Consider the following 21398-nt stretch of genomic DNA (forward strand, 5'->3'; position numbering starts at 1 on the left):
GGCCAGGCAGGGTGGCCCCCCCTGGGCCTTTTTGAACAGAAGCGCGGGTTTGTGGGACCTTAACCTCCGGGCTCCAGGCCCACAGCACCCTTTGTGCTGTGTTCTACCAGTGCCGCATGCGCAGCACCTCGTGGCCAAGCACCCACCTCTGTGGTTCTGTCTCTTGCTGTTCCAACTGTAACTTTGGATTTGAACGCTTTTCTTTTTATTTATTTATCTATTTGTTTATTTACTTGTTTATTTATTCTTTTTTCATTTGGTTTCTGTGAAGCTTTCCAGTTGTTCTGTCGTCTCCTTGTGATGGCATCATTCATTGCCTGTATTTCGCCCTTCCAAAGGGGGAGTTGGGATGTAGATGGGAAAGGTTGCGTGTCACCTATGTATGAAAAATGACAGCGTCTCTGAGTTAAAAGAGGAAAGCTCAATTTTAGCCCCAGCCAGGAGGAAGGGAGACCAGAGTGGGGCTGCCCAAGGGAGCTGCAGGTTTCTCTGTGCTACCTTTCATGTAGGCGATAATCACGTGCCCCGTAGAGGCTTGAATGGGCCACGTGCAATGCACAACTAACACATGCAAGGGTGGAAAGTGTGCCTTGATGGCGCTGGCTCTTGTGTTGGGCAGCGCTTGGTTTGTGCTCAGCCCTCCAGGAGCACAGTCCCATGGCTGCAGCCTGAATGCTGAAACTGAAGCCACAGAGCCACAGTATTTCCCAGCGGTGCAGAGCCTAGGCACAGCGCAGCCTGTGCTCCAGGAACCTCTGAATTTCTACATCTCTGTACCTGAGAGCAGTGTTCGGTAGCACCATTGCTGCCGATCATAGCTCAGACCCCATCCGCTGGAGAGACCCGTTGCCATAAATATTTAATATTCTCTAAATTGAGTGATTTATAGAATGAAGGCACTGAAACAGTATCAGGAATTCAGGCTACAGATGTTTCGTATTTATTATGTTTCCAAGCGTGGAAACAAATACAGGAATAAGCAATCCCATGATTTTGCTTGGCCTTGGAGGCTGTGGCTGTCTGATGAAATACAGTTTCAGGGTTTATTGGAGTGCAGTTTCTACAGCAAGCAAAAAGATGCCAGCTGTTGCTACAGCTCGTGCGTGCTCCGGTTGTATGTTTTCCCCCATAAATGCTTAGAACTGTTTTTGGAGGCTGTATGGGAAGGTCACAGTACCGTGCAGGAGCATGATGCAGCAGGCAGAATCACAGCCAGGCCCTACAAGTGCAATGTTGAGCCACTGTCCTGTGCTAGGATGGGCTCCACTGGCCCTGAGCGATTGCGGTGTGCTTGGCCCCTGACGCTGCCGCAAGTCAAACTGAAACAGGTCGGATTCAGAGTAAACAGAACAAACAAAGGGTTTTCCTTTGTGAGGTGCAGCATGTGCTCTAGGTGTGGGGCAACCACCCCAGCACACTGGGGGGATGCGGCTGGTGGGTCGTCCACATATAGCCCTGCACCAGCACTGTGGCTAAGCTCCTAAGCATGATCAAAATGATCCCATAGAAGCGGTGCCCCATGCACGGTGTGGGGCTTGTGGTGCCAGTGCTCTGGGTGCATCTTAACAGGTGGTGCAGGGTCAGCAGCGCAGTGCTTGGGGATAGCTTGGGGAGGGATTTGTTCTGGTGCTGGGGGAGGTCAACGAGATGTGGGGATCAGTGGTGAGGCAGGTGGGCTTGGTCTGTCTAGAGCCTCAGCAGAGAGCAGAGGGTTCTGGCAAATGGTGTGGGACTGGGGGCAGCTTTCACCCCTCGCTGCTTAGGGAAGACAATAGGGGCAGGAGTTGCACTCTGGTCCGTGTCACACTTGTCCTCTCCTCTGTCCCCATGCTCTCCAGGTGCGGTGTACCCCCCCAGCTGGCGCGGTGCCCAGGGAGCCTCGGATGCCTGGCAGTTTTCGGATGGAAGTTCAAGAGCACTTAAGTTTTGAGAGGAGATGAAGCGGGGCCAGCGGCTGGCAGTGCACGTGTCTGGAGGCGTCCCCATCCTGTGGCTTGCTGTGACCCGCAGCACCTGACGTCCCGCCAACGGCAGCGTCCCCCAGCTCCTCCAGCCTGCAGGACTGTCGTATTTATATTTTGTAATAGAGTACAACACTACTTTCGTTCAGTTTTCGTTTGTTTATTTCTTTTTCTAAGAACAAAAAAGCAAAAATGCCTACCAAGGTCGAGGGCTGCCCAGGGTCTCTGGCCCTGAGGAGAGGACTCTGTCCACATGTTGGCCCTGTGCGGAGGACCCGGCTCCATGTGTTGTCTCCATTTCCCATAAAGTGCACCTCACGTTATGAGTTACAAATAAAACAAAACACAGTGTGGATCCATGGCAGGTGGGCAATCACCATAATAAATGTTGGAGTTTTAGGTTTTGTTCGCTCTTTCTTTACTTTGCCATTAGTGGCCAAGGGCAGAGACCATGACTGTCGCCATGCACAGGAGTGGTGCGCCATCCCCACAGGGCTCACACCTGGCCCTGGTGACCATCATCAGGCTCCCTGCTGCTGCCCATATGTGACAGACCTATAGCGACTGCTGTTATCATTTCTGCTGTTAACCAGTGTGCTTCGGGGTCGACAGGATCTGTGACCTCCTTTGTTGTGTCACTGTTGGCAGTCAGCCCCCAGCCAGGCCCACAGATTTGGGGCAGATTTGATGCCGGTGAGGCCCAGCCCTGCCCTGGCTGCACTGCTCCCTGTGCCTTGCCTCAGGCCACCACTCCACAGAGCTCTCCTGCGTGCCTTGCCCCAAGTGTAGCCCCCAGACAAGGACTTCACTGGTTGGTTCCCAAGTGCTTTGTGGAACAGAAGATAAGTGTGCATTTTTGTGCTGTCTTGGGTGGGATTTATGGGCTGTAAGCTCCCTAGGACTGTGCTGTGGAGTGGGAATGGAGAATGAAGCAGCTGTGGGTTGGGGATAAGAGCTTGCTTGGGTACCGAGCTGGCAGACTTAAGTCTGAGTTGGGCCAGGCAGTCCTGGTAAAATTGCTGCAGGTACCACGGCTTTGCCTCTTCTGTGCCACGTTCTGCTCTGGCTGTTTAGTTGTGAGCTGCACTGCACTGCTCCATCCCCAGTTTGTGCTCCTGGCACTGGCTGCTCCGCAACTGCTGCTCTGCAGCTCCCATGTGGTGCTGCTTGACTGTCTCCAGGGCTCTGCGTGCTGAGCAGCTCCTGGGGCTGCCCTCTGGCTCCATGTTGTCTGAGTGCAGGCAGAACCTGATGATGTGCTTGCTTTGTGGCACTGCTGGAGCAGCTGCTCTGTGCCCCAATGCAGCAGCATGGTGTGGTGGGCTCTTTCTGTGGGCATTGTGTCCTGCAGAAAGGAACCATGCAGGGCTGGGAAGGACACTGGGGAGCGGCAAAGCATGGCAGGGAAAGGCAGTGTGCATCCTTGGGTATAGCAGGGTAAATGAAAGCTGTGAGCTGTGTTAAACTGCAGCTGCTGGGCCACATACACAGTGTGTCTGCTTTCCTGAGGTTCAGCATTTATAACAGTCCAAAGAAGAGCACAATCTGATGGCTGAGGGTTGATCAAGGGAGGTAGGGAACTTAGCTTTGATTTTTTTGTTGGCTTGAGAAGCTGCTTTCAAACTGAGGGCATTTTGTCCATGCTGTATTTTATTTCTAAGCCCATTTTCCTGACACTAACATGCATCGAAGTTCAAGTCTCCTCACTTTCTGCTTCTTCTCCCATGGAGTTCCCCTAGCAGCTATGGATGGGTCACCACTTGGGTCTGTGTTGTACCCAATCCCACTTCCAGGTCAACAAAATCTTACTGCCTTCCATCGGGTGCACCCTGATCATGTCTCCTCCAGGAGCTGCCCTCTCATATTCATCTCCCACAGGGGTCAAACAATACATTATTCCTTGGGAAAGATGAAATTACGGTGGGAAAGAAAAAAAAAAAATCACAAAAAACCCCACAAAAACACACTCGAAACACCCACTCCAAAATGGCGATCCTTGCTGGATAGGGTTACACATCTGGTAGAGGCTTGTTTGTTGCTGCTCTTATTTTTATTTCATCTTTAGTGGTGATAAAGCTCAGATAGTGGGAGTAGTGGCTGCAGGGTAATTTCACCTGGCCTGTCACGAGGAGCACTGCCCAACAGATGATGGCCAGATAGACAGATGCAGTATGGCCTCAGCAAGGCACCTGGGTGGGTTGTAGGAGCGGCAAGCTGCAAAGCCACTATGTGCCATGTGCCACATGAACATCACGCAGGCTGCACAAATGGGTGATGGCGTTTCTGTCTGTATGCCACCATCCTGGTAATGAGGGGGACACTGCAGGATTGCTCTGGCCCCGATGGTGGTCCTGTGGAGAAGCTGACACCCTGTGGGTTTCCAGTGGTGATGTACAGAAGCTCCCACCTTCCTCAAATGTCTGCCAATGCATGTGTCTAAGGGCTATACAGGATTAATTGCGGGCCTCCCGTTGGTGGGATATGTGCATGCAAAATGAAGGTTGTATTTGGCTTCTAATATTCAGATCTATATTCCATATTGTGTTGATCAAGAAAACCAACTCAGCCCTGTGCTGAAGAATGTGATGGACTGATGGCTTTCATAAACGTACTGTAAATCGAGGAGGCTAATAAATACTTGCTATTAATAAAAACAGGGCTACTGCCTTTCCAGTTATTGTGACATTTTACAGCATCTTTAAATTTGAACAGCACAGGGATGCCTTTGGTCCTTCCCCTTCCTGGTGTGGCCTCAGCAGCACTCAGCTGCCGAGGTGCTGGCAGAGGTGAATGCACTACGAGTGGGGCTGGGAGGGGCGTAGGAGCCCATCACTGGGGCAGTGGATCCCGTCACCAAAGCGGTGGGTCCCTGTGCACATTGCCAGCTGGGTGGGAGGACCGGGTGTGGCTGTTGGCCCTAGATGGGCAAGGCCCAGCACCCCTCCATGTGGACAGGTTTGCATGGACCTTTAGTACATGGTGAATACTTTTACCTCTTCCCGCCCACAGCAGCAGCAACACACTTACTGCACCAGGCTGTGCTGTGCACCTTCCAGCAGCTGCTTCCCACTGTGGGCACAACTGCTGCCTGCCCTCCCAGTACTGCCTGCACCTTCCCACTGCAGCAGTGATTACAGGGAAGGGCAAAAGGCATACCTGGAACAGAGCCCTGCCATTTAAAACAAGGTATGGAGGCGATGAGTGATCCTAGCCACGGCAGAGCAGGGTTCGCAGCACCACTCCTCACAGTGTGTTTGGGCACCTTGCAAGCCCAGATCCCACCCCAAAATCATCCCTGCCCACTGCTCCCTGCCTCGCTTGTCTCAGACGCAGTTTTGGTGCTGCCAGGAGAGCAGTGCTGGACCAGGAGAGAGGAGACAAGGGCTGGTGGTACAGGGAGATTATGCATTTTCTGGACTAGCTTATTCTCTCCTGTGTATTAAACTTTAATATTCCAGTGACTGTTCTATAATTAAGCCAAATGTAAGCAGTGTAAGACACCCTTGGCATGGTGCAGGTTGGGGAGGCTAGAGCTGGGCACCTGCTATGGCCAGGACAGCCCCAGCCTCTTACAGGCGATTTTGGGAGCACAGGAAAAGGTCATCTTAAAAATCACATTCATTTGAGGCATATATTGAGCTCATGAGGGAAAATCTAGCCCCTGAGAGCGAGAAACTAAAGAGCTGAGCCATAAAGCAGTGTGATAACATCCTTATTATAGGATGCAAATTAAGGGGCCCAATTCACTTTAAAAAAGCATTCTGAGTATTTAATTTTTCTAGGGGGAATAATACCTCTGAAGTTGGCCCATGTGTGGTTTTTCTTTTTTTTGGTGATGTGTATTTTATATTAAATCAAAAAAGAAGCTGGGATGCAGGGGATTGAGCCCTGCCCAGCACCTACTCTGTGCTGTGCTCTAATGCATGCATTTATGGAGCTATGCACTGTACTGATGAGGTGTCATGGGGTGGCTTTGCCACAAGGCATATGGCATTGAACACTTCTGTGTAAAATAAAGCAGTGGAGAAAGCCCAACATTCTGATGAAATGGGCAAGCTGCAGTCATCCACCCATACATACTGCTTCAATGTTAAAGACTTCTGGTTGTGGCAGCATCATGGAATCATAAAATGGCTTGTGTTGGAAAGGATTTCAAAGATCATCTAGTTCCAACCCCGCTGCTGCATGCAGGATTGCCAACCACTACATTAGGCGTTATATCAGGCTGCCCAGGGCCCCATCCAACCTGGCCCTGAACACCTCCAGTGGTGCGGCATCCACAGCTTCTCTGGGCAGCCTGTTGAAGTGCCTCCTCACACCCTCACCCTGCCCACATCCAGGAACTTGTCCACTAGCTCAGGCATTATCAGATGCCCCAGCTTCTCCCTCCCAAACCGCTGCCCATAGAAGCAGCCATCTGTGTGGGGAAGTGCTCCCATGCCAGTCCCAGGCAGCAGTGGCGGTTTCATAGCTGTGAAATGGGGAAGGATGTTCTTCTCCCTGTGGTGTGCAGTGATGATGCAGAAAGTCACAAAGACATTTCTGTGAGGTGGGGACCAGCAATCCACGATAAGGCCTGGCCTCTGTGGGATGAGCTATGGATGAGTGTTAGGCTGTGGCTGTAACAGTGACACATCGGGCACTCCTCGACATATTGTTCAGCTTCTGTCTGTGCCTCTCCAGTGTGGTGGGTTTGGCCCAGCAAACAGCTGGGACAAGTGGGTGCTGCCAGCCAGGATTCTTGTGGATTGGTCAAGGCTGAGTGAATGTTCTCAAGGTGCCCTTCACAGGGCTTACTTTTGACATTTGCTTTTTCTCCTATGGGCAGTGACAAGCTCCCCTACTCTGCTGTCACCCTGAAAATCAGCAGGATAAGCTCAGGCTGCAGTGATGCACATGGGATTTGCCTCTGCTGCTCCCCATCCCTGAGAGATCAGTACCTTTGACCTCAGCACATCCCCACCTCCCTGGGTATCACCATGCGCCCAGTGGACAACTTGGGTATTGTCATCAACCTTCTGTTGCTTGAGACTGCAGGGGAAACGGTGCACATCCTACACTTCCTGTGCTGCCTTCTGGGGGTTTGAGGTAAGGGGATCTATTTTTCACAGCACTTCTTTCCTGCTTGATGGAAATGAGTCAACTGCCAGCTGTATGTTATCTCTTGCTAAGTTACTCTGTGGTTGTGCACCTCTCAGCCTCGTGTCTGCATCCCCTCCTGGTGTAGCAGCGAAGCCGCAGTGATGTTATTACTCTGCCCAGGCACCCAGTGTGACCGCCCAGGCACCCAGTTCCTGCCCATAGTCACCATAGGCGGTCAGGCCCCTCCAAGCCTATAGCACAGCAGCAGAGGGCTGCACTTCCAGCTGTTGTTTAAGTGAAAGTGAGGGAGACTTAGTCTTAAAGAATATTTCAACACTAGTGAGAGCCCAAAGGAAAAAAATAACTTTCCCTTGGCATACCGCCCTCTGCCTGTGTGCACTGTGCTCCTTCCCATCCCAGGCTTTCTGCTCAGCAATTGCCACCTGTACATTCCTCTCTCAAATGTTGCCAATGAAAACCTTCAGCATCCCAGGCTCTGGATCCTTTAAACTCCAGTTGAGCCATGTGCATATTGCATATATTTATTAGAGAAGAGAATGCTTGGTTAAGGTGTATCACACTCATCTCCCATAGTTTGTGGAAGAAGATTCGCAGCATAGCACAGTGTGCTGGGGCCAGGTAGAGAGACTTCAGTGCTCTGCAGCATCGGGAGACAGAGGGGAGAAGGAATCCCTTCCAAGGCTTAGTGCTGGGTCCCCCCTCCCTGAGGTTGGGCAGTTCCTATCAAACAAGAGGGTATCAGGAAGCTCCTGTGGACAGATGCCTCTGGCAAACAGAAGGGTCATCAGAAAAAGCAGTAATGCTGGCTAGGATATCTATCAACCTTAGGGGAGCAAGTTTGAGCCTGGGGCTGGAGGAGCCTTCCACCACCTGAGACAAGGCCCATGCATGGGAGGGCTCTTGGTGTTACAGAAGGGTTTCTGATGGTGGGTAGGATGAGGACTCTAGTGTTAGCAATGCAGCCACTCCCAGTAGTGCCAGGTATCGATAGGAAAGACCGATAGTCCTGCATGCTGCAGAGCTGCCTTGCAATGTGAGGAAGCAGAGGGCGTCCTGGCTTGGGATAGTGATCCAGCACAAGGGAGCACGAGGTGCTTTGGGATGGCTTTGGCCTTCCTCTCTGCGCACGTACCCGTCAGCGCTGGGATGACCAGAGGGCTCAGGATGAGGGCTGTCTGTTAAGGCACCATCCTGACTTCTGCAGGCCCTCAGCTGATCTCACCGAGTCTCGCTGGAGCTGCTGTGGCCTGCACCATTAGTCTGCTCTATGAATATTGAAGTACCGTCTTGCAGCGGTGAGCCGTGCAACACAGACGAAACAGATTTTTTTCTGCTGAATGCAGCCCTCCAAGTGTTTGGTGTCACTTTGCTGGGGTTTGCCTGTGCCCCAGTCTCTGAACTGAACCAGGAAATGGGGATCTTGTGACTACTAATAGCCACACCATTATTTTAAAGATATGAATGTTTAATGTACAACAACAAGTCACATAATGAATGTCCAAATGAATTATGCTTTCTTCAGATTTCCTTTCCCAGAGGCACAGGAAACATTGGTCACTTCGACACAGTGAGTAGCCAGGCAATTTTACTGGCTTGCTCTATTGCGAGGAGATTTCATTTCAGAGAGGCCCAGAAACCAATTTTGTCTTCTGGTGGCTGTTCCATTTGTCCCTTTGAGAAGCTCTGCGAGATACTTTGAGCTCAGGAAAGAGACTGTACTGGAACCAGAGGAAGACTCGGTCATACAGCAGGGCAGGACCAGGCCCTGAAGAGTGCAGGCTCTGTAGTGCCATGGGCACAAGGACTTGCTCATTTCAGCCGCAGAAAGAAATCACTCACGCATGTGTATGTAGAGGAAGCCTGAAGTCAAATGCAGCTTTAGAAAGCAAAGGTCTAGCGGAAAGGAAAAGTCCAGGTTTTATCTATTTTGCAGAAGACTAAAATGACTGATTATGTATATTTTATAAGAATATTTATTTTGCTTATAGTCCAGTATTAAGGATACTTTTTTCATAAAAAGCCCATATCAGCTCCAATGTGATTTCCCTGTAACCAGAGCCTGAAGGATGCCTTTGGCAGAAAAATGACCACACCGCTGCCTATTGATAGGGCCCTGTGCATGGACATGAGGCTGGAGTTGGTGGTGTCCTGCTTGGCAGAGCTGGGCCAGGGCTGCAGCACAGAGCTGGTGGCCGCCAGCCGGCAAAATGTCTCTGTGACAGCCAGCCATTAATTATCATCCTTTGAGCCTAATTCATTCATCCCTTTTCCTCTCATGCAGAGGGACAGAGAGGGCTGAGAGCACTTGGGGAAATGTAGGCATGATTCCATATTCGTTATGCAGCAAGCGCTGCCTGTGACTTTGTTGGTTGCAGTGGCTTTAATTGAATTGGCTTGCCAATAAAGCTGTTGTCATTCAGTAAGTGAATTTGTTGTACTACTCGCACCACAGCTGCTGCATACAACCAGGCATTTCCTGAAGGCAAGCCAACCTTGCAGTACCCTGGCTGGAGTCTGACTGTTTTTTCTTCCCCCAAACATATCCCCAAGGCCTTTTGGGTGCTGGTCCCATTCAGAGAAGCGGACGTCCCAGGAAGGCCACAGGGCACACTGTGACCCCAGGCAGTGGCTACAGGCTGCACGCTTGCCAGGCTGGGGACCAGTTGACCCTGTGGGTTTTCAATTACTAGTCACTGACCTCTGTTACCCTGCACTAGCCAAGAGAGAGCTTCATTGTTCCTCACTGTGAAAATAAGTACAGAATATGAAGGATAATATATTTTGTCAGTCAGGAACTTAGAGTCCTATTAAGAAGTCTAGTAATATTGATAAAATAAAGCAATGTTACCAGTGGCATTTATTATGGAATATGTAGGCTGTTGGGCCAAAAATATTCTAATCTTCCACTGTTTATAAAACATTAGGGAAGGAGAGGGGAAGACTGCTTGATTTATAGTGACTGTAAGGTGATACTGAGATGATGTAAAGTATTCAGCTAAGAAAGTGTCACTCCTTGGCTTTAGCACATGAGATATGCATGCTTGCCTTAGCTGAGAACGAAGGACACAGAGCAGCACAGTGGTGGCCAAGGACCAGATGTTTCATTCTTTTCCTCGGGAGCAGAGGCACACCCCTATGCCTGAGTACCACCACTGCTCAACTGTTCAATGGGGCACACCAAACTGCATTTTATCCCCTTTGAGAAGGGGGGAAGAAACCTGGATCAGTTTCAGATGTTGTGGCTCAGCCCCAACTCTGAAATTAACAAATTACGTCTCTTTTTCTTTGTGCTGCATTGAACTGGGTGAATTATGTCGAGAAACATGTTTTCTTATGAGTTTTTTTTTTAATAAACTCACATTACCTTGAAGTTCATTCCATCAGATTTCTCCAGATTTATACTTATTGTAGATTATTTTTAATGCACTCAAATACGGGTGGGCAGGGGTTCTCTTCTTAAACTGGACCGTGCTCAGACAGATGCCTAACATACACTGAAAGAGCTGAAGTATTGTTTTGTGCGTCAGTGTTACGTGAGATGAATCATAAATTTGAGGAAATAAGCTGGCAATTAGCTGGTTAAACTAGCACATGAATGTTCCTTTCTAGACACCCAGTAAAACACTCCATTCCATATAGATTCATGCTGCTTGAGCAGTGAATCACAGAGACACGCTAATATTGACTGATAATGGTTAAAGTTTCCTCGATTTCAGTTCCAGTAGATTGAACCTGTTGCCTTCAGCACTGGGAATCTGTGTGTGTAGATCCATAGAATTGCTTCGGAAAAGGCTGTGGTGCCTGTTTCCAGCCCAGGAGGAGCTGCTCTTCTGTCAGGTTGGGAATAAATGCACACCAAGGATAAAGCTGGTGGTGAATGATCATGAGTGCTGTAAGGTTGAATCTATTCCCTCATCCATTCTTGGGATGTTAACCCAAAATGAAATCGCTGAGATCTGCAGGACTCTACCACACAGGAGAGTTTGTCCCCCTTCTTGCTATCCCAGAACTTGTACCTAGCATGTGCCCAGCCTCTTGGGATGGACATGATCTGCTGAGGACAACTCTGGGGAGATCCTAGTGGTGAGCAACCTGTGCTTGGGGTTATTCATAGCAGCCCAGCTTACCTTGCAGCCAAGATAGAAGTTCATGATAACTTCATCTTATGTTCTTAGACTACAACTGTATTTTTTTCTTTAAAAAAAAAAAAAAAGAGACAGAACATTGAGAGCTTTTGTATGCCTCTACCTCCCACATCATTAGAAATAAACTGTCAGTATTAAGAGCCACTGTCACTGTAACTGTCAGTATTAAGTGCTTCTCAATTTACTGATAATCAAATTGGCTCTTCTTTATTAAGAAGAGTAGTACTTTTCTTCTGCGCTCCTCATGTTCATGGTTTAAGAAAGTTGGGCAAGCATACTGACCTTCATTTAGAATGTGATTTCTGCATGGCAAACACAAATAAAACATATTTTCTCAAAGACTGAGGTGAACGACTAGGAAAGTGGGGAGTGATGACTTCTAGAAAGCAGGATCGAATGGCTGGGAGATCTGGCCTTTGAAACCAGATCCTAGAAGAGCCATGAATATTGGTTTGTAGTATGTCCATGTTTATTTTTCTTTCTCCTTGGCAGGCACTGCTTTTGCCTTTAAGTTTAGTAGGGTAGGCAAAAGACAAAAGTTCCCCTGGAAGCAAAGGGAGGAAGAGTGTAGTGAATTGATGGTCAGATTGCAGAACCAGGTTGTGAATCTTGGGGTGGTTTGAAATTTGAAGTATTTTTGAGCACTTTTAGCTCACTGACTATGCCAGCTTAATGTTTTATGCGCCGAGTTTGTGTCAAAGTTGAAAACAGCATACAGAGGAAAAAGGGAAGTATTTTTTAGCTGTTAGCTCCAGCAGACAATGGGTTTTAGTCTTCGGATGTTGCTGGGCATTAACCACTTGGTACCAGCTCTGCTGGTATGAGAGAGCTTGGATGCTCTGCACTCAGCACTCAGCAGCTGTTGAAGGTGTAATTAACTGCGAGGGTGGCAGAACAGCCCAGGGATGTGGTTTGCATTTTGTGCAACTGAAAGTACCCTTGTTGTTCAGTAACATGGCAAGTAAAACTTGAGCAGGGCAGCAGTGAGTGTTGATGAGGAGTTTTGAAACAGCATGAGAATGAGTTTTATTACAGCATGTCACCTGCTGAAACCACAGAGCTGGTGCAAATAGTCTATTAACAGAAGGCTTCTGTGAAGGTCTTTGGCTTTTTAGCGAGAATTAAGGTTTGTTTAGCAAATGCTTGCTGTGCCAAAGCTCAGAAATGTGCGTGCTCGTGGGCTTCTCACTGTTAATACTGCCTCCAAGTGCAGTGTTGTGAGGGATACAGTCGGTACCTGCAGCTGTGGGACAACGTCCTGGCCTCGAGTTTCTCCTGTACTGGGCACCATTTCCACCTCCACAGCCTGGGCTTGCAGTTCCATGCCAGCAGCAGGGTGAGTTCTCCCTGCACCAAGCATTTGCTTTGCATGCACAGGGACTGCCTCTTTGCTTCACCTAGGCGGTCAGCAGGGTCTGGCAGACTGCGCTGGGTGCTGGTGCTGGAAAGGGCTCTGGTGGCTGCTGTAGTTGTATGTTAACAGCTGGATACTTGAGGAGAGGGGTTGGTTCAGGCCAAGCTCTGTACTGGGATGAGTGCAACTTTACTACCATGCAGCATCTTTGTAGGGTTGGGGATTTCAAGTCTTGCTGTGTGCAAAGGTATGAGGGCTGAGGAGCTTTGCCTAGGCTCCTACGCTTTCAAGTCCCAGGACAGATTTTGGAGGAGTGTTCCAACATAACTCAGATTTTTTTTCAGTCCAGCACATCCCGCAGAGGAGCAAAAGAAATTGCATTTTAACTTAAAAATCCTGCTGTCAGGTTTTTCCCCTCTTCCTGGGAAAAAATGGAGACACACAGAGCTGGTGACATGACCAATAAGCCTGCACCTCTGGAGCTGAATTCAGAGTTGATTTCAAATTCTTTAAATGAATTAACTTCCACAGACACAATTTCTGATAGGAAATACTGTAGGCTACCTCACAGAAATTCCCTGAAATCAATTTTTCATAGTTCTGAGTCTTTGCAGAGGAAAGACTAGCTTGCGAGCAGGGTTGAATTACTTCTGTCACACACCAAGGAGTGAGATCCTTACAGATTAGAGGGAAGAAATCACTTGAAAAATTAAGCAGCACACTGGGGAAAGCAGTCCAACTGTTCTTTTCTCCACTGACCTCTGGGTTTTAAAGTCTTCAGTAGGAAAGGAAAAAGCACCTGGAGGCTTGCTGTGAGCATTCCCCTGCTCTCTGGGTAAGCAAGGGCAGGCCCTCGTCAGTGTCAATCAGATGCCCATCTGTCTATAGGCTGCTGGACATACCTGCTTGAAACCGATGTGCGCCCTTTTCTAACACCTTTCTTGGGTGGATCTTGGGGATCTGATGGGAATCTTCACTCACCTGTGCACTCTGACAGTGGTAGCCATCCTCTATTACTCATCTTTAATTGCACCAGTACAAAAGGCAGATGGCTTCTTCATCACCATTTAATTTACTTGGTTGAGAAGAAGAAGGAAAATGCATGGTTTCTTGACTAGGCTGGCTAAGCCCTGGTCAGTACCCACACCACAGTCGTTTTTGCCCAAACCTCTAGAAAGAAGAGCTCTGTGCTTACTGTGAGTGCAGCTAATTCAGCCCCAGAATTTGCAAAAATATGGTTTTGAGTAGCTGAGAAAGTGATTTGGGAAATAAAGAATTGAACTGTGTGTAGATGCAGAGTGTGTTTAGTAGGCTGGTGTGTGTATCTGAGTAGTGGGATGACAATAACTCCCTACTTGTATTTGTATAAAGATTATACACTAAGGTTCTGATCCCAAATACTTGAAGTTGATGAAAATATTTCTGTTGGCATTAATGGATTTTTCTCCAGCTCTGCAAGTGCTGAATGAATTCAATGAAATCAGAAGTCAGAACCCGAAAAGAATGTGTTTAGTCCAGACAAAAAAGAGAGGGAGGGGAAAAACCAAGCCAAAGCACCAAACAAATGCAGTGCAGATTCTCTCCTAAAACTTTAGCTTCTGTCTGCTTCAAAGTGCAGTAAAAAGGTGCTTTCCATATTACAAAGCTTTTCATGGAGACAATGCTTGCTCTGAGCAATTCATTTTCGGGTGATCTCTTCCAATTTGCTTGTGATCATTGAGAAGGGGGAATATTCAGTGTAAAGCAGCCAACCTGTGTGGAATTCACAATGACTAGAAACCTGCAGCTGGAGGTAAGACTGAGCACTGTGCTTTACTGAAGGCCTTTGCATGAGCTGAGCGCTGGTCTTCCCAGCCCAGTTCCTCCCTTCAGTTAGAGTCATTCATAGAGTTACACTGCACTGCATGCAGTGGAAGAATGGGAAGCTGTAGTGGTTGTATTGAAGTTGATACGCTCTAGATTTACTGTGAAGTGAGAAAAACCAAACCCATAATGATAATCACCCATAGACCTGAAAATGTTCTACAAAATACAAAACAGCATCATAATGCCTGTGTTGCTGAGGAGGACATTGCGACACAAATTGCCCCAAGGTCCTCACTAGATCTGAACCTTCCAAATCTGCCTTAACTCTGAGCATGCTTGCCCCACTCCCTGCTGGTGCTACCGGACTGAACAAGTGCAGACAAACCCTGCTTAAAACTGCTGCCAAGCCTCGACTTAGCAGCTTGCCCAAGTGCTCAGGCGATAAGATTTGTCCTGCCCTGTTTTGAGAAGGGAGTTGGTGGTTGCAAAACATGTCACATTGACTGAAAGTTGTTACCATCTGGTGGCTGCATGGATGCTCTGGTACTAATGAGGACATAATCTGAGGCAAGTTTCTAGTGGACAGCCATCCTTTCTTGCGTTCTTATGATCGTACTTCACCATACTGGACACTAATTGGCATCCTTATTTGTGGTGACTAGATATGAATGGCCGTGGAAGCATTTTCCACAAGAAAAAAGTCGTGGTGTATGGACAGGGTAATGAGAGGAAATCTGCCTTTCCAGTAGCTGCACTGTATGTTTTATGTGAAAACTGAATTTCAGGTTTCTAGCAATCTTATACAAGTCTTGAGCAGTCTGAAGAATGAATCAAAGGAAGTGAACTATTGTAGATGACGTAAGATGAATAAAATGGAGTTTGGCTATCGTCTTGATGCAGCTCCTCCCACATGTCAATAGGGTCTTCTCCAAGGCTCTTTGTCTTTTAAATGCTTGTCCAGAAAATGCAACTTGCAGTGGAAGGTCTCTGGCTTGCGTGGAGATCCTCAAGGGATATGCTTGCTAAAAATGATGGCACACCCCAAGGACAGAAATGATTAAAGCTTGTTTATAGCAGAGCAAGGGCTCTGGCCTGGGAGAGGTGAACTCCCCTGGCTGAATTTCTAAAGAAACCTCATTTCTAATGGTGCAGTGTGGCTTGTTTCCTTTCGTTGTACCACATTACAGTACAAGTGTGGCTGCTGGCTAAGGCCTCAAGTAGCTCATGTCTGGCCTGGAATTCCTTGCTGGCAAGTCATTTGTGATCGCAGGTAGTTGTAGAGTTGTATGCAGTTCCTCCTATCTCCCTTCTTATTTCAGCCATTCTGTACTGACTTACAACTCTTCTTAAATTTGAGAGGAGCAGTAGAGGCTGTGGTGGTGATGTGGTGTTAATGCCTGTGTTTACTTTAAGATCAGGTCAGCAACAGTGGTATCTCAGACTGTTGGAAGCTACATGGCTAGCTCACTATCAGTGAGTTGCACTTTCTTACCACTGGAACACTAAATTAAATATAATAATAAAAGCATGCTTTCAGTTGTGGAGCAGGTAGAGGGCTGAGGCCCACAGAAAGATGAGTTTCATCTTTGTTGTCAGGACGTGTTTTATTAGCAGTCCAGTTTGATCCATTATCTGGTCTGTGGAGGCATGGTATAAACATGTTCATGTTGGTCACAGATGTGCGTGTGTAGCAGCAGCAATGAATCGCCGGTCATCCTGTATGGCAAGGGTGAAAGGGGAAGCTATTTACATAAATTATTGGAGAGCAGTAAATATTATTTCATGATATCACATCAAGATTAACTTAAGCAGACTTGATATTAAGAGGCAAGATGATTTGCTCTTAGTCAAAGACAATTAAATGCAGTGCATGAAGGTAAAAGAGAGTGTCTACTTAGGAAGATTTTTATCACAAGATGGGCGATGGGTTGGGAAGCTTCTAACCAAGATCTTTGTGGATTTTGCAGTCCTCATTCTAGCTATCATTGCAGCTTCAGGAAAAGAAATGTACTTTCCAAGAATGGGAGTTTGGTTGGATATTGGATGTTACTTATTTGCTAGGAATGGTTTCACTTACTATTAGGCAACTGGAACTCAGTGTCTTCAATTTCCCGATGTATAATGGAACTATGAAGTACTTGTGGCCCTTACTGAAGTCAAAGGACACTGACTCAAGTGGGAACTTCATGCATATTAACTTGCTGAGAGAATAGATCCCTTGTTTGTTTATTCCTTCTTGAGTTGGTTGCAAATAGATTATTTTCATTTAAATTTTCAAACATATTTTTATGGATATGTAAAAGCTGATACATTTGGCTACAAAAAAAAAGTCTCCTTATAAGTCTCTACCCTCTTCCCAATTCTGAAGCAGGCCAAGTTTTCCCTCATTCTTGGATTTTTAATCAAAAAACAAATTATCAGTTGGGGGGGAGCTTAAATTGAAAATTTTTGACAAGTCTGAACTGTGCCTGCACTTTATGAAAATCATGTCCTCCTCACTTCCCAACCACATCGCTGCCGGATGAGGAGTGGAGATCTTCAAAGATGTGCTCAGCACGTCCATGCTTAGACCAACTATTTAACTAAGAACACTCAATCCCACCAGCCCACGTTCATCACAAAGTCCTTATTTTTAATTTTCCATCTAGTCTTTTTGTGGAAAAGATTTAACAGCTTTACTTTCTATAGCTCTTTCTGTACTTGCCTTTATGGTGTTTTCACAACCTGCTGTGCAGGGTGGGTATAGAGTGAAGTCAGTGGGGGATGCCCTGTCTTACAGAGCTATAATTAGATTTTTTTTTTTTTCCAATTTTATTTTTTTTTAAGAGAAACAGACCCAGATTGCTCCTGTTGCACAGTGTGTAACTGTGACTGTCTGCTGGACGTGGGTGGGGAGGCATCAAGGCAAATGATCAGGCAAGATGAGCATCTGCTGTGACTGAGTTTGGAAAAGCCACACGCTTTCTGCGTAGTTCTATTGACTACCCTGCATTTTGTGGTTCCTCTCCCTGGTGTTCTGGATGAGCAACAGAGAATTTGGTACTAGTAGGTAAAACTGCCTTTTATTTTTATTTATTTATTTTAAATTCTGTAGCTTAATTACTATTATGCTCACTTAGCTCATCTGAAAGTGAAGCATAGCATAAGTTCTTTAGCAACCACTCATAGATAGAATGCTTGGGCATTTTCATTACATCTATTCCTTGTTTCAACTCCAGAGTAATACAGAGCTCTTCCACTTGACAAGTGATCTGTGCCCCCTCCCAGTGGTGAGGTCTATTCACCAGTTCCCATGGGAGTGTTTGCATAAGCAAGATTGAAATGCCTGATGGTTAGAGGAACAGCCCTAGCACCACTTTGTAGCTAGGGTTGTTCTATCTCCAGCTGGTTTGGGCATTTGAGCACTGATTCACAGAGTGGACAACACCTTCTTTTAGATACCTGTCACCATTTAAATGTAACACACTTAAGTCTAATTTTCCTGGTTTTAGTTACTGTAGGATTTCTCTCCTTCCCCCTCTTTTTTTTTTTTGGAAAGCCCCTGGGATCTCTACAAGGCAAAGATAGTTGTAGGTACAGAGGTGGTATTAGATCTTCCTGTAATTACATTGAAATACAGCTCTAGCAGTAAGAATAGGGAGGTGAAAATGAGGATCATTATTCCCATACAACTCTAGCATCTATGCTGGCTTTGGGGGTCCTTGAACATCATTGTGGAGGCTGAGAGCATAAGCAAACTGCAGCGCTTGCTGTGCGCTGCCCTTAAAACACGTTGTATGCACTGTATCTTCTTTCCCCATTCTTCATTATTTAAACTGCTCTACACTGGGGAGGTATCATCTCTTCTATAGTGAAGATAAGGGAAAATCACTCTTGCATTACTTGCTCCTTGGCTCTCCCCTTTGATGATGTAATGCCTCCTAGGTCACGGAGCACGTAAGACTTTCCTCTAAGGACAGACCCACAGCTTGCAGAGGGATGGGGCCCAGACCTTTCATCTAGTTTGCTACTGAAGTCTTAACGTTACACTACCTCTGCTTCTGTATTCCTAGAGCATTTTATAGTCCTGTAATTTTATGATTTGATGCTTACATCTCATATTTCTGGTACTTAATATTTAAACTTGTTGCAGAAATGAAATTTTCTGCAGGTAACATCCTCTTTCCTAGTGCTGTTGAAGGCTTTTGCTATTTCAGCTAGTTGAACTCTGCTGAAAACTGTTCAGACTTTGAAAATGCCTGCTTCTGCCAGGAAGCTGAAGGAGGACATAAGTGACCTGATTTTCTTCTGGTAGAAATTGTTGCATTCATGATCTTGGGTAGTGACGTGTTCATGTGTCTGCATGTGCAACAGGGAACAGTGTGCCTCATTCATCCCAGGGGAAACTGGTCTCCCAAAAACCATAGCTGCCTTTTGGGTTTCCAGTCTGAGCCCCTTAGCTTTAAAAGCACAGCCTGTGGGGCAGAGACAAAAAAAAATATTAGTCCTCACAATGGCTGGAAAGCTGATGTTAACAGAAGTAGTTACCAATTCCCTTTCTTCCCTCCTGTGTCTTCCTTGCTAAGGCTGAATTTTTTGTTCTCCCCAGAATTTGCTTGTGTTTACTTTGTTCAGCCAACTGCTGCTTGTGGTGTGAGAAACATGATTCAGGATCAATCTGTGCTGCTCCTTTGGTCCTGTTGTGAGAAGCTGTGTTGGGAAAAATAAGTCAGTGAGTAGCCTGTAGGAGGACTGGAGATGGTTACTGCTGTCATCTGTACCTGGGGCTGGCCTTGGTTTTTCTATTGTTTAATTGCCTGGTATATCTTGAAGTGGTAATCCAGCTTAAATCACATTCCATTGTTATCATCAGCAGCCCTAGCAGTGGCTTTATCCATGTTAGTGGCTATTTGTCTTTGTCATAGGCTATTTAATACCTAATTTTTCATGGAAGGAGGAAAATATCACTAGATCTTAATGTTATTGGGCTCAAGAACATCAAGCTGGCTATTTTAATGAGAAGACGCCTGGTTATGTACAGGTAAGATCTTAAAAACTGTGATAGTTCCCAAGAGAAGTCTGTCCAGTTTAAATAATAGTGCTCAGCTTGTTTGAAGAGCAGAGCTAGGAAAGGAAATGGTTTCTTGGGGATGGCAGGGAAGCAAATAAAGAAACTAAGTACTATGGGTGACAGAACACTGAGTAATGTTTCCACTTCAGGATCATCAGGTGACCAATGTTTTGCAGAGACTTCAATCAAGAAGATGTGTAGGCATACTCAACTTCTCAATATAAAAAGAAAGAGAGAAACAAATAAAAACATTGAAATCTTAAGTGTTGCAAATTGATGCTTTCCCGGCAGTTCAACTTGCTTGGGAGCATTTCACTTGAACAAGACCTACCTGTGAGTCAGACATTTGTTGAATACTTGCATTTGGTTCCTGGGTTTAATCCAGTTTTTCTGATGACCATGGAAGATTTTATGCAATGCCCAAACCCAGAAAAACAGCTTATTCCATGAGATGATTGTATAGATAAACTCATTAATAATTCTGAAATACTTTGGAGCCACTTAAGCTCATCAGTAAGTTTAATCTTATTACTACATGGACTTTGATTAACTCCCTTCATGTCAGTTCTCATCTTAAACATTTGCATCAAAAGCTTGTGCTTGTAATTCTGTTTATTCAATGCTAATTTCTATTCAAAGTTTTCAGAATCTGAGACAGATCTCTACCTACTTGCAAGCTTTCAAAGTTTTCAAGGCTTATTTCTTCAGTCCATAACACTGTAGTGAAATGAATCCTTATGAACTCAGAGTTTGACAACTCCTAATTTTGCCTTTGGAAGCTCTTCAGGTCTCTGCGAAGGCAGCTCACATGGGCTAAGGTTCAGCCTGCCTCCTGAAGTTGTTATGTGGAAACTGTCCGGTGTCTCTATTTTTTCAAGGTAAGACTTCAGATGAATACGATTCTGTTGCTTTTGCTATAACTAGGCTGGAACTGGGAAGTGCTTGCTTTATGTTAAGGCTAGATGAATGTTAAGAATTTGATGTAATCCTGGACCTCCTGCATGAAACTCAGCTTGACCTTTCCTGTTGGGTGCTTTTATGCAATCCTACTGGACATTTAGCATTAAGAAAGGAAATGGAGGAAGGATATTGGTTCAACCATATGTCAGTGCTGGGACACAAAGTGACAAGGAAAGGAAGGACTGAGACGTGTACAAAGTCATCAGTTAAAATAAAACCTTTATAGTAGGGAATCAGGTGGCTTGGAGGAGAGATGTGTGCTGGAGGTCACTAGTTCAAACCCTGTTTATGAAAATAGTGGCCAAAAATTATTGTTGTGTGATGGCTGATCTCCTTCCCAGGGTTGATAAGATTTGCTCCGCTCTAGTCCTCCCTGACATGATCAGCAGTCGTAAAAGCATTTCCCACAACTTAAGAGATTAACAGAGGATACTGGGAACTGAGAGGTGTCTTGTTCCTAAAAGCCAACTGCTCATGGAAGGTCAGGAGCCTGTGGCAAGAGTGTGTGGGAACGCTTGCGCTGGCTGAGGTCTTCTGTCTTGTGGTAAGGAAAACAGTGACTTGATGTGGTGTCTTGTGTTGTTTTTTTGTTTTTTTTTTTTTTCTTCCTTTTTTTTTTTTTTTTTTTTTGACAAAAAAGGGCTCTTCTTGCCTTACTCTTAAAAAGCAACAAGGCTTTTAAGCCCTGGGTTTTTTTTTCCCCTTTAAGTGTTTAAGCAAAGCACTCCTGCTCTTCCACTATATTGTCACCATCAAGGGTAAGGCTGAGTTCCCAAGCATGCATAGAAGATGGGAACCAGGTATGTGAAATGAGATGGTACATTTTTATAAGCTCCTCACCACCATTAGTGTGTGCCAGCGTCTAACAGCAACCTATGTGAATCATTTTTGCAAAATATTGGTGAGATTACAGCTTTCAGTAGGCTTTGTGTTAATGAGGGAAATGGCAATGGGCTGGTGTGGCAGATTGTGCCTGCTGCAAACTCTCAGCTGGATTAAGGCAGCAATTCATCTGCTGA

At 46.2% G+C, this 21398-nt stretch overlaps 1 protein-coding gene across 1 annotated transcript in view; it reads left to right on the top strand.

Annotated features, from left to right (window-relative positions):
* BCL11A (BCL11 transcription factor A) overlaps window positions 1-1930 on the top strand; it is a gene marked incomplete at both ends in the record, with an annotated part of 58765 nt that extends 56835 nt beyond the window's left edge. Inside the window, one exon of the mRNA XM_079532766.1 lies at window positions 1839-1930. Within this exon, the coding sequence (XP_079388892.1) occupies window positions 1839-1930 (92 nt within the window). The remainder of the gene's footprint in view (window positions 1-1838) is intronic.
* Between the last annotated feature and the right edge of the window lie 19468 nt (window positions 1931-21398).

The sequence above is a fragment of the Tetrao urogallus genome (genome assembly GCF_951394365.1).
Source record: "Tetrao urogallus genome assembly, chromosome: 2".
NCBI lineage: Eukaryota > Metazoa > Chordata > Aves > Galliformes > Phasianidae > Tetrao > Tetrao urogallus.